At 37.0% G+C, this 12,733-nt stretch overlaps 1 protein-coding gene across 1 annotated transcript in view; it reads right to left on the reverse strand.

Moving 5' to 3' along the window:
- LOC136033156 (DNA (cytosine-5)-methyltransferase 3A-like) overlaps positions 1-12,733 on the reverse strand; it is a 32,046-nt gene that overhangs the window by 11,896 nt on the left and 7,417 nt on the right. The window contains exon 2 of the mRNA XM_065713818.1: positions 10,357-10,510. Coding sequence (XP_065569890.1) covers positions 10,357-10,510 — 154 coding nt within the window. The remainder of the gene's footprint in view (positions 1-10,356; positions 10,511-12,733) is intronic.

The raw sequence follows: 12,733 nt of genomic DNA on the forward strand, positions 1-12,733 counted from the left end.
TTGTAAGCAGATTGAAGATATTAATTTACCAGAAATTTTAAATCAGCAGCATGTGAAACAGGCCCTTCCTAGTAATTTAAATTATAATGATAGTCCAGTTTTAACTTATAAATTTTCAAAAACTATTGGGCAAATTATTTTTAATTATAATTTGATACTAAAAAAACTAGATAGTGATATAAATTGGAAACCGGTTTGCAATTGTAAGCAACTTGGCCCATTTGTAAATCCTACTTACAAACATGTTATAACAGGGGACTTGTCAATAATAAAGCAAGATGATCTTCAAATTATAATGAATAAAGGGGCTAATTTCCGCCTTTCTCATCATCTGAAACCATCGAGTGTTCTTGATGGCTTGGAAAATGATTTTGATTTATTTATTGATAAGTGGTGTAAGAAAGAGAATAAAAATAGAGAGAGTTTTCAAAGTTGGAAGAATTTAATTGTTAGCAGAGTAAGAAATAAAATATATTCTAACTTAAAAAATAGTAACACTAAATCATTATTTTATAATGCGAAGATTAAACAAGCAATTGCTAATCTAAAGAATGAATTTGTAATTGTGCCAGTGGATAAAGCTAATAATAATTTTGCCATAATTTGTCAGAAGCTGTATTGTGATATCTTAAAAAGGGAGTTATGCACAACTAATGTTTATGAAAAGGTAAATATAGAGGATGAGAATTTAATTGAAAAGACTGAAGAAATACTTTTAAAAATTTTAATATTAAAATAAATGACAATGATAAAAAGTTCCCTTTCCTATATTGGACTGTAAAATTTCATAAGAATCCCCCTAAACCACGGTTTATTGCTGGAGCAGCTAAATGTCCAACCCGCATTGCTGCTACTGACCTCTCTTTAATTTTAAAGGAAATTGTAAATAAACTTAAAACCTATTGTTCTGGTATTAAAAAATTTTCGAATTTTAATCCATATTGGAGTGTTAATAATTCACTGCAGGTGATAGATTCTTTAACAATGGTTTCAGCTAAAAGAATTGAGTCTTTCGATTTTGCGACAATGTATACTAATTTATCACTTAATTTAGTGTTTGATAATTTAAAAACTGTTATAAAGAAATCTTTCCTCTTATCTAGTAAAAGGTTCTTAAAAATAGACATTTATAATAAAAAAGCTATATGGACAAACTGCTTTAATACTACAGTTAACTTGAGATGTTACAGCTTGGATATGATTTTTGAGTTATTGGAATTTGTTTTATACAATACTTATATAAGATTTGGGGGTGATTTGTACAAGCAAATTATGGGAATTCCCATGGGGGGGAATGCCAGCCCATTTATAGCTGACTTGTTTTTAAGTCAACTAGAATATAAATATATGATGGATAAGAATAATCCAATTAATTTAAAACATGCTTTGTCAAACAATAAAAGATATTTAGATGATATTTTGGTCTTAAATTGTAAGGATTTCATTGATATTTCTAAAAATATATATCCATCAGAGCTTATTCTTGAGCCTAGTCATGGCGCTGGTCATGAAGATCATTTCTTAGATTTAAATATTAATATTTGTGATAATAATAAATTAAGTTTTAAAATGTATAATAAAACGGATGATTTTGATTTTGAAGTGATTAGTTTCCCATTCCCTGAAAGTAATATACACTCAAATATCACATATTCAGCGTTTTTCTCACAGTTACTTCGTTATGCAAGGATTTGTAGTAATTATATTGATTTTAAAAATAGATGTAAAATCTTAAGCCAAAAATTGATATCAAGAGGTTTTTCTGCAAATAAATTAACTTGGCAATTTAAAAAATTTAGTTTTCATTATAACGAACTTTTAAATAAATATCAAAAGAATTATCTAGAAATACTTAAAGAAATTTTTAACTAATTTCGGAGGTTCGAGAAATGTTGTCACAGCGCCATTTATTTTGAATTGTGTTTCTAATTGAGCGGATTTTTTAAAAAATTAGCCACATGGTAAAGATGAATTCTATAATTGTTTAGTTCATTCAAGTTTTTTGCAAGGTGTTAATATTTGTGATTTGGTAAAATTTATAATATTTAGTTTACCTATTGTTGCTAAAGGTAGGGATATATTAACAGGATAAGCTTGTTTTGGTTTTACTTGGTTGTTTTACATTTGCTGGTTTTTTTTTCATAGGCATGTATTTTGGGGGTGATACCTGACGCGGGAATGCAATGGATATTCTGTGGTAGCCACAACACTGTGCTGGGTAGAGAATTTAGAGTGGCGAAACCCTATATAGGCCAGTGTATTCTCCTGATGAGCCCTTATGTTGGGTGTTGCCTCTGAATTATTTGTCTATATTATTTTTTGTATTGTTCGGTAAATGACGACTTATACTTATTGGCGACATGACTGCCTGTCCATGGATTGTTCTTTATGGTTGATTGTGTGTGGCTATGCTGTTTGACCTATGTGATTTTATGGATGAGTAGGGTTAAGGCCTCATTCAAGTGCTGGTCTATATTAATCACTAATTTAGGACAACAGTCTTCCTTTTCTCCTTGTGTTTTTTTTTTTTTTTTTTTTTTTTTTTTGTTTGTGCTGTAGCATTGGTGATTTCTCTTTTCATGATATATATATATATATATATATATATATATATATATATATATATATATATATATATATATATATATATATATATATATATATATATATATATATATATATATATATATATATATATATATATATATATATATATATATATATATATATATATATATTGCGAATATAACTACGTAATAGTTATATTCGCAAAACTTATAAAACTTGCGAATATACAACATTCTTCGCTGTCCCATTGTCTGTGCATATAAATAGATTGTCAGGTTTACCGACTTTTGAACATGCAACATATAATTATCCATGAGAAAAACAATCCGTAATCAGATCTATACTTCATTATTCTAACGATTGCCCTTGAGCTTTGTTGATGGTGATTGCTAATCGAACATTCCCTGTGTCCCTGTCGTCATTTATATATCCCCCCTGTGCCCCCCAGCGTCCCCGTTGTAGTTGTGTTCCTTTGTCCCGGTATCATTTATATTCCCTGTGTCCCGGTCGTCATTTGTGTCCCGGTGTCCGAGTCTGTAATTTCTCTTTGAGTGTCCCAGTCGTCAATTATATTCCCTGTGTCCCGGTCGTCATTTGTATCCCGGTTGTCCCTGGGAAGAACAATCTGTATTCAGATCTATAACTCATTATTCTAATGATTGCCCTTGAGGTTTGTTGATGGTGATTGCTAATTGAACATTCCCTGTGTCCCGGTCGTCATTTATATATCCCCCTGTGCCCCCCCGGCGTCCCCGTTGTAGTTGTGTCCCTATGTCCCGGTCGTCATTTATATTCCCTGTGTCCCGGTCGTTATTTGTGTCCCGGTGTCCCAGTCTGTAATTTCTCTTTGAGTGCCCCGGTCGTCATTTATATTCCCTGTGTCCCGGTCGTCATTTGTGTCCCGGTGTCCCGGTCTGTAATTTCGTCAGTCGACAAACATGACGTGAGTCGACAAACAACTTCATGACGGCATAATGCTCAATCCTTATAACGACGTCAGTCGACAAACATGCATGACTTCAGTCAACAGACAAACAACTTATTTTTATATATATATATAGATAAAGCAAAATTAAACGTTCCCTGTGACGTAACAGACCCCTGCGTTTCTTAGAAAACATTCCCTATGACATAACATGCACCTGCTAAATGTCATGGAATGATGGGATATGGATGACTGGAAAGCAGGGGCTGGAATGGAATAGAGGGATAGGGCTGTCACTAGAATGCCAGTGGGGATACTACTGCCGTAAGAAAGAGAAAAAAGTTGCGTTGCCTAAAACAGGACCATATGAGACCAAGAAGTTTGGAAAAGACTAGAACAAGTCCAAAGCAATGAAAAGAAGACCACAGAGGGCAAAAAGAGAAACAGCGGACATCAAGGGGGTTGGATAGAATATATCAAGTCATAAGATAGGATAAGAAAGTTGAATGGGCGAAAAGAAAGGCAAATGAGACCAAAAAGCTTGAAAGAGACTAGATCAAGTCTTAAGACAGGGAAGGAAGTAATACAGGGGTGAAAAGAGAGTCAGGTGAGACTAGTAGGGTTGGAAAAGACTAGACCAAGTCTTAAGAGAAGGAATGAAACCGTGTGAGGCGAAAAGAGAGCCAGATGAAGGCTCTCTCAACCTTCAAGAAGGTTAAAAAGAATAGATCCAGTCAGAAGACAAGGAAAGGAAGTAGCATTGGTGAAAAAAGGACCAAATGAGACCAAGAGGATTGGAAAAGACAAGAACAAGTCTTAATCCACGGAAACGATGTCGTACAGCGAAAAAAAAAGAAAACAGATGAGACCAAAAAGTTTGGAAAAGATTAGACACAATCTTACGCCAGAGGATAGAAGGAGGAAAAAAGGCAAATGTCAAATCATAAAATTGCTAAACAAAACATAGCAAAAATAAATTTCAAACAACAAGCCTTGGAAATTAACAAGAATTGCCCCGACAAATCAAACTACCGAAATAGCACACCTAAACATAGCTACCATAAGTTTCAAACAAGAAAACTTTGAAATACACAAGGACACCTAGTTGAGATGAATCAAACCATGAAAAAACATAACTTAATATGCCAAATCCTAAATTTCAAACAACACACCTTCGAAATAGACAAGGAAAGCACCGACAACTCTAACCACGAAACAGCATAACTGAACATAAAAATCAAAAGTTTCAAACAACACACCTTTAAAATAGACAAAGAAACCTAGCACATGTAGTTCAAACTCAAACCACGAAACAGCATAGCTATTCACAACAAATCATAGGTTTGAAACATCACACTTTTAAAACAGAAAAAGATACCCACCACAGATAAGTCAGACCATGAAATAATATAGCTAAATATGCCAAACCATAAATTTCAACCATGATACCTTTGAAATAGACAAAGAAAGCACAGACAAGTTAACCATGAAATTGAAAAATTAAAAATATCAAACCATAGCTTTCAAACGAAGCACCTTCAGAATGGAAGAGGAAATGCTAACAAACCTAGCATTGACAAGTCAAAGCAAGGAAAAGCATAACTAAATATATCAAACCATAACTTTCAAAAAAGCATCATTTCAAAATAGACTTAAACAATATCCAAATCCTTAAACAATACCCATGCGAAAGAGACAAAGGAATCCTACAAAGCCTAGCACAACAAGTCCAACAATGAAAGGGCATGCCAAATCATAATTTTCACACAAGGCAGCCTCGAAATAGACAAGGAAAGGACAGACAACTCAAATTTTGAAATAGTATAACTAAACATCTCATATCATAATTTTCATATAAAGCCCCTTCAGAATAGACAAGGGAATCCTTTGGAACCTAGCACAAACCACTGAAAGCACAGCTTTCAGACAAAGCCCAGTTTTCAAACAAAGCACTTCAGAATAAAGAACGGAATGCTAAAAATCATAGCAGGGACAACTCAAACCAGGGAATAACATTTAGGAATAGCCGGGCCCAACTTGTCACTTTCCTCCACGCAGCGAAATATAAAAGCCCTAAAATTTGAAAATGTTTCTATTTTTTATTTTATACCAGTGCATATTTAACATATTAATTTTGAATAAAATCGAAAGCTTCTCTAGAATTTCCGACGAACATGCAGGGAATGATGGCTCCTTCCTTGCCAACTTGGCAAAGAAATTGGGCGAGGGCAATTTTAGTCAACCAGAAGAAGGTCCACCTAAGAAAATAAAAAATGAAAGTTTTACAAGATTTATCAGGAGCAGATGATTCTATCAATCAATTTAAGATCCCCACTATACCTATACCTATTGCTAGTGGACAGAATTAAATTTAAGTGCAGGAACATGAGACTGAATTATCTAATAAAAGAAAAAAATCATTCCAATTCTCGACATAGCAAAAAATTGAGGTAAAAAGGCATTACCAAAGGAATATAAAGTATATGGTAAAGTGAGCCAAAGTTTTTTTCCCAATTTGTGTGATATGATTGCCCAACGTGATACCGACCATGGACCATCCCCGAACACCCCCACGGCGACGACCTTGGACGGCCCCCGGACACGCTTCTTAAAACCCAATTGCCCTATTAAACTCGGTCTGGCATATAAGAACCATGGCCCAACTATCAAAAACTGAACAGGTTCTGAAAGAAATGGATAATTATGGCTTGGATATTCTAGCCCTCTCTGAGGTCCGTTGGACTGGAGCAGGAAGACAGAACCTGGATATGGGGTATACTATCCTAACAGTGGCCTCGAGAAAAATAAAGAAGCGGGTGTAGCCATAATGCTCTCCAAACCAGCCTCAAAAGCGCTGACGAAATGGACCCCCATTAACGAAAGGACCATCACAGCCCGATTCGCTGGTAACAATGCAAAACTAACCCTAGTAGCGTGCTATGCACCAACTAACGACGCAGACGACGTGACGAAGGACAGCTTTTACAACACCCTTCAGGCTGTGGCAAAAGACATTCCCAGTCATGACTTAATCTGCTTCGCCGGTGACTTCAACGCCAAAGTGGGGAATGATAAGTCTTACTGCGCTGAGGTCCTGGGAAGCGAAGGACTCGGCGAAATAAACGAGAAAAGAACGCTACTAGTGGACTTTGCACTGACAAATGACCTAATAATTGGGGGCACTATGTTTGCACACAAAACAATCCACAAATATTCCTGGAACTCCCCAGACGGGAGAACGCACAACCAAATCGACAACCTTCTGATAAATAGAAAATGGAAGTCTAGTCTACAAGATGTGAGAGCCTTCAGAGGAGCTGACGTGGCATCCGATCACGCCCTAAAGATAGCAAAAATATCATTGAAGTTAAAGGCTGCATCGAAGACCAGTCCCAAGGCAAACCCCGCCTTCGACTCCGCAAAGCTTTCTACTCCGGCAATACGAAATGTGTTTGCCCTTACACTCTCTAACAAGTTCGAAGCCCTCGCCCTAGATGATGACACTGACGCCAGTCTGGAGTCGACCTGGAACACCATCAAGGAGGTTTACAGCCAAACGGTTGCTGCTACGGTTGGGCATGTCAAGAGGCCCAAAGACCAATGGCTATCCGAGAGGACATGGAACCTGATTGGTGACCGATGCAACCTAAAACAGCAGCTTCTTAATGGTGGTGAATACAACGACACAGTCCTAAAGATTCAACTGTACAGAGATCTGGATAAACTAGTCAAAAGAAGTGCAAGGGGGGACAAGCGCAACCTTCTGGAGGAAAAAGCTGCCATGGCGGAGGAAGCGGCAAAACGAGGTGACTTCAGAGCCGTATACAAGATTACTGACGAAATCGTGGGGAAAAGCCGAAACGTAAACGGACCAGTCAAGGATGCGAGTGGCGAAACTGTCACAGGCCCATCGGAAATCGCCGAAGTATGGGCCTTGCATTTCGAAAAGGTTCTGAACAGACCCCGCCCTCTGGATCCGCCTGACATCCCCGTAACCCCCTGTTTGAACCTCCAAATCAGCACCGAAGAACCGTCTGATATAGAAATCAGTCAAGCAGCCTGCAAGCTGAAAAATGGTAGAGCTGCTGGTACAGACAGGATATCAGCTGAGATGATAAAAGCATCACTTAGCGTCTGTATGACTGTGTGGCTGACACTCTTTGCTAGCATTTGGAAGTCTGAGAAAGTACCTGATGATTGGACAAAAAGTACGCTCATCAAACTTTTTAAGAAAGGCGACGCGACAAAATGTGACAACTGGAGGGGCATTAGTCTCAATTCGATTCCGGGTAAATTCTTCGCACAGATTATTCTCCGGCGCATTCAGACAGCCCTCGATAGTCACTTGCATGACGTACAGCATGGCTTCCGGCCGTCCCGTTCCTGCACTGACCTCATCTATGTGCTACGAATGATGATCGAGGAGTCCAATGAATGGAGACAAAAAATGTACCTGATTTTCGTGGACTTCGAAAGAGCGTTCGACTCCATCGACCGAGACTCGCTTTGGAAAATCCTGCGGTACTATGGAATCCCTGAAAAAATAGTGTCCCTAATTGTTGCATTGTATGAAAACACAGAATGCTGTGTTCGGACCCAAGATGGGAACACCAGATATTTCCGTATCATGTCCGGCGTAAAACAGGATTGTGTCCTTTCTCCGTTACTCTTTGTCCTCGTTATTGATTACGTACTTCGTGATTATACAGGATTTGGCATCCAAATTGGAGAAGCCAAAAAGCTAGCCGACCTGGATTTTGCTGACGATATTGCCTTGATGGAGAGGAACAAGGCCAAACTCCAGGAATCTTAATACTATCCGTGAAAATGGTAGCCGACTTGGACTCAAGATCAACACGGAGAAGACAAAGAGTATGGCAACAACCGATTCCCCTCTGGACATGAAATGCGGAGATTCAACCATCGAGCAGGTCGTTGAGTTCAGGTACCTCGGCAATACTGTGGAGAATTCAGGATCAAGTGAGCGAGAAGTGCAGCAGAGGATTGGGCAAGCCAGTGGAGCTTTTAACCGACTAAAGCCAGTATGGCGATCGAAAAAGTATTCCCTGAAGCTGAAATTGAGGCTATTTAACAGCAACGTCCTTTCTGCACTTCTCTACAGCAGTGAGTGCTGGAAGTTGAATCAGCAACAAGAAAGACGGATCCTAGCCTTCGAAAACAACTGCCTTCGGAGGATCCTGAACATCGACTGGAGGGAACACGTCACCAACCAGATAGTCCGCCCTATCTCAGGCCAGCCCAGGGTCACAGACGTCATCCGACAACGTAGATGGCGATACCTTGGGCACGTCATCCGTATGAAGGAAGACAGGATCCCTAGGCAGATCCTAGAGTGGGAACCCGAGGGAACTCGCAGGAGAGGTCGACCCAAGAACACGCTGCGTCGCACCTACCAACGGGATTTGTCGAACATCCACGCGACGATCCAGCCCCAGTGGGAAGATGTTTGGGCAGCGGCGCACATGCGGGATGACTGGCGGCTCTTCGTGGATGCCCTGGGTGCCTCTGGCGGCACAGGAGGATCTAAGGTCTAAGGTAAGGTAAAGTATTTTCTATCAGCTCTCGCTTATCCAGTCATATGAAGCTTCATACTAGCAAAATCCCATACAATTACAGCATATTTGCTAAAAACGACAATCAGAAAAATTATTTATTATACCATTTGAGAATTCATACTGGAATAAAGCCTTCTATGCTAAACAATTTTTTTTAGAAAGTTTCAATATGCAAGCATGTAAAGCGTCGTGCAGAATCCATGATAGTAAGCAAAAAGGAGCAGGTATAGACCCTCGGAAAATTAGCTTTCATAAGTTAATATTTCTATTAACTTTATAGTACAGTATAATATTTATAGTGTATCTGTACTAATTATAGTACAGTAAATATTTCTGTACTATAATTTTGCAATATATGTGTTTTCCTATTTTAATTTTATACCTCTGATTTAGCTAGATTAAGAGCTCATTTGAAGTGTCAGAAAATCTTTCCATAAAACAAATATCAGAAATGTCTTTAAAACTTGAAAAAAGTCAGAAACACATGAAGAGAATTTTCAAACAAGAAAAAGTACCTTCATCCTTTATTTCTCTTGGTTTTTTTATTTATCTTAATTTTCCTTTGGGTGATCGATCTTACGCATAGGAAGAATTTTCCAAGAGGAATCGCGAAATTTTCTTTTGTGTGGAATTTTCCTAGGTAAATTTTCCATAAAAGAGATTCTTATGGAGTGAATTTTCCAAAAAAGATTTTTCCGAAGGGGAGTACGTTGGAATCTGCAGAGAATAGATTTCACTATCTTTGAGGCTGAGGAATATATTATCAGTCTCTGATAGTTATCCAGAAAAAACAAAGACAGACAAAACAGAAATTCTTATTGATCATTAGTCCTTAGGCCTACACAATTTTAAGTCCAACTAGAGTAAGTTCCTTTCATCACAGGCAGCTTTAAAATGTATAAAGTAGACAGTTATTCAAGTTCCCACATTTGATGTTGGTTCCTAGGATATGTCTCAGGATTGAGGGGTAAGGATTACACATATTTTTCAGAAGTACACTCTTTCTTTGATTAACAATTTCGTCACAAAATTCAGCTCCCGGATATCGTCTGAACAAAAAAAATTCTCGTCTAGATGTCAACTTTATTTGGGGGACTTGGGACTGTCAGGAAGATAAGGTAGAGAAGACTCAGTTTAGCTGAAATGTTCAAAACCAAGTGTTTGATTATAGAATCTAACACTTTGATACAAAGTGCTTTTATTTTATACCAACCAATTCTTTTCTAGAGTCAAGTAAAAAACAATAATAAAAGCAGTAACAAAAAAAAGTTGTAATGCTATTCTTACCTCCTGTCTCTTCCATATGTTCATCAGCCACAATAATTCCAGGCCATATACATTGTCCAGAAGCATACACTGTCACAAAATCTCCACTGGTGAATAATTTTTTGCCTACTACTTCAGTAGAAGTGTTGCCTTCTTTCAATTCAAATGATGAAACCTAAAATGTGCAAGGCATGACATTCATCTTCTTATTAGAAATACAGGATCTATCAGTCAACAGGAATCACAATGAATGAGAGCTTAAATTTGATAAACTCAGTCTCTTCATATAGCTATTAGTGTTTTCTTAGTTAGAATTATTTACAATGTTCTTATTTGGAGCACTTGGCTTCATTTTGAGATTTTTTTGGCATATCTAGAGGAGAAAAGAAAGGATACATGTCTATATGTTCGTGACATATAGCCAATCAGAGGAAACAGTCTAATGATGCCAGATGTCAGGAAGGGGCAAATTCTATTGGAACTTGAAAGTTTCAGTGTCCTTTTTTAAGAGTCAAAAGTGATTGAAGGGCTACCAGCCCCCTTCCTTAGGAACTTTCATGGTGGGTTTTCAGTTCTAAGGTTGTTTTTTTTTACATAAACAGCCAGCAGGCCTGTCACCCAACCTTGTGACAGGGGGAATAAAATCCGAGGTCTATATCGCAAAGCTACTATGTATCAATAGCACAGTATCAGTCTACTGTGCTACTTTAGGGTAATAGAAAGCGGGGCTAGTGCAATATCTAAGGAACGGTTATGGTTGTTAAGTTGAAAATTTCAGGGTATGTTGAGGGATACTGAACTAAACCAAGAAACACTAAGTTAAGAAGGTGTATCAAAAAATCTTAGGGGCTACCAAGGGGCATTAGCTTGAAACTTTCAAGAACTACTGAGAAGGATGTCTAAGCAAAACAGAAGACAAAAGGTGAATGCATATTGTAAAAAAGGAATACCTGCAATATTTCAGAAACGGCTAAAGGCATTAATTTAAAACTTTTAGATGATGTTGAACTAAATCCAAAAGACACCATGTGCATCCAAATTGCCAAAAGTTCTGCTCAGAAAAATCTCAAGAACAACAAAAGGGCAATAAATTGAAACTCTCAGAGAATGTAGAGGGGTCTGCCAGACTAAATCAAAAGAATGAATACACATCTAGGTTGCCAAAAAAATCTATCTGTAATACCTCAGAAAAGGCTAAGCATATTAAATTAAAACTTTCAGAGAAAGTTAGAAAGGAAGCAAAACAAAATTATACACTATGTGCATTAGGGTTGTCAAAAGAGCATATTTACAAAATCTCTGCATTGATGAAGTGGAAACTTTCAAGGAATGTTGATGGGGTTTCAGAGCATATCAACAGGCAATTTTTTAACCAAGGTTATCAAAAGAATGTATATGCAATATTTAAAATTTAAATTCTCAGGGAATATCAAGATAATATTGACTAAATAAAAAGGTCCCATGACAGTAAGTTCCTTAAAACGACGCATCTGCAATGTATCGGAAACGTATAAGGGTTTAAATTTGAAACTCTCAGGGAACGTTAAAAAAGGTATTGAATAAAGAAAAAAAAATTGCAGCCAAGTTGTCAAAGAAGTAAATCTGCAAAGAAGTAAATCTGCTATGTCTCATGAACGGTTAAAGGCATTAGGTTGAAACTTCTATGGAATATTAAGAGGGATTCTGAACAAAAACAAAGCAAATTTATAAGCATCCAGTTTTTTAAAGGGCGTATCTGTAACAACTTATTAGCGCATAAGCGTATTACGTTAAAACTTTCATAGAGAGCATGAGGGGGGGGGGGTGCAAATAATCAAAATACACGGCGCGCATCCATTGTATCGTTAGAGTGTATCTACAATATCTCACTAAAACATAAAAACTTAAGGATTTAATTGTTAAAATCTTAATTTTATGTCTTTGAGCTCTGAAATTGTGTAGAATACTTGAATTGATTAGAATTTGTTATTACCGAAATGCGAAAATTAGATAACTCGGAGCTAAAATATGTAATAAAAAAGAAATTCTTAAAATTGTGGAGGACTAGTTGTCACAACCTGAATAGTAAAAGCCTTATAATACTAAAATTGTGAATATTACAATTTCTTGAAATATGATGCGTTTAGTTGTCAAAATGCAAACATTACAATCTTGGTAGGCTACTCTGAAAATGGAAAAAAAACTTGAATTTCTTGGAATATGAAGGGGATTTAGTTGTCAAAATCAAAAAATTACAACTCTGAGAAATCTGGAAATTAAAAGTCTTAGAGCCCTGAAACTGGGAAAAATTGAATATCTTAGAACTTGAAGGGTCTTATTGTTAAATGTGAAAAATAAAGAGTCTGAGCTATAAAAAAAGTTAGAAATTCTTAAACTGTGAAGGTTTAGTTGTCAAAAT

The sequence above is a fragment of the Artemia franciscana genome, chromosome 1 (genome assembly GCF_032884065.1).
Source record: "Artemia franciscana chromosome 1, ASM3288406v1, whole genome shotgun sequence".
NCBI classification, from domain to species: Eukaryota; Metazoa; Arthropoda; class Branchiopoda; order Anostraca; family Artemiidae; genus Artemia; species Artemia franciscana.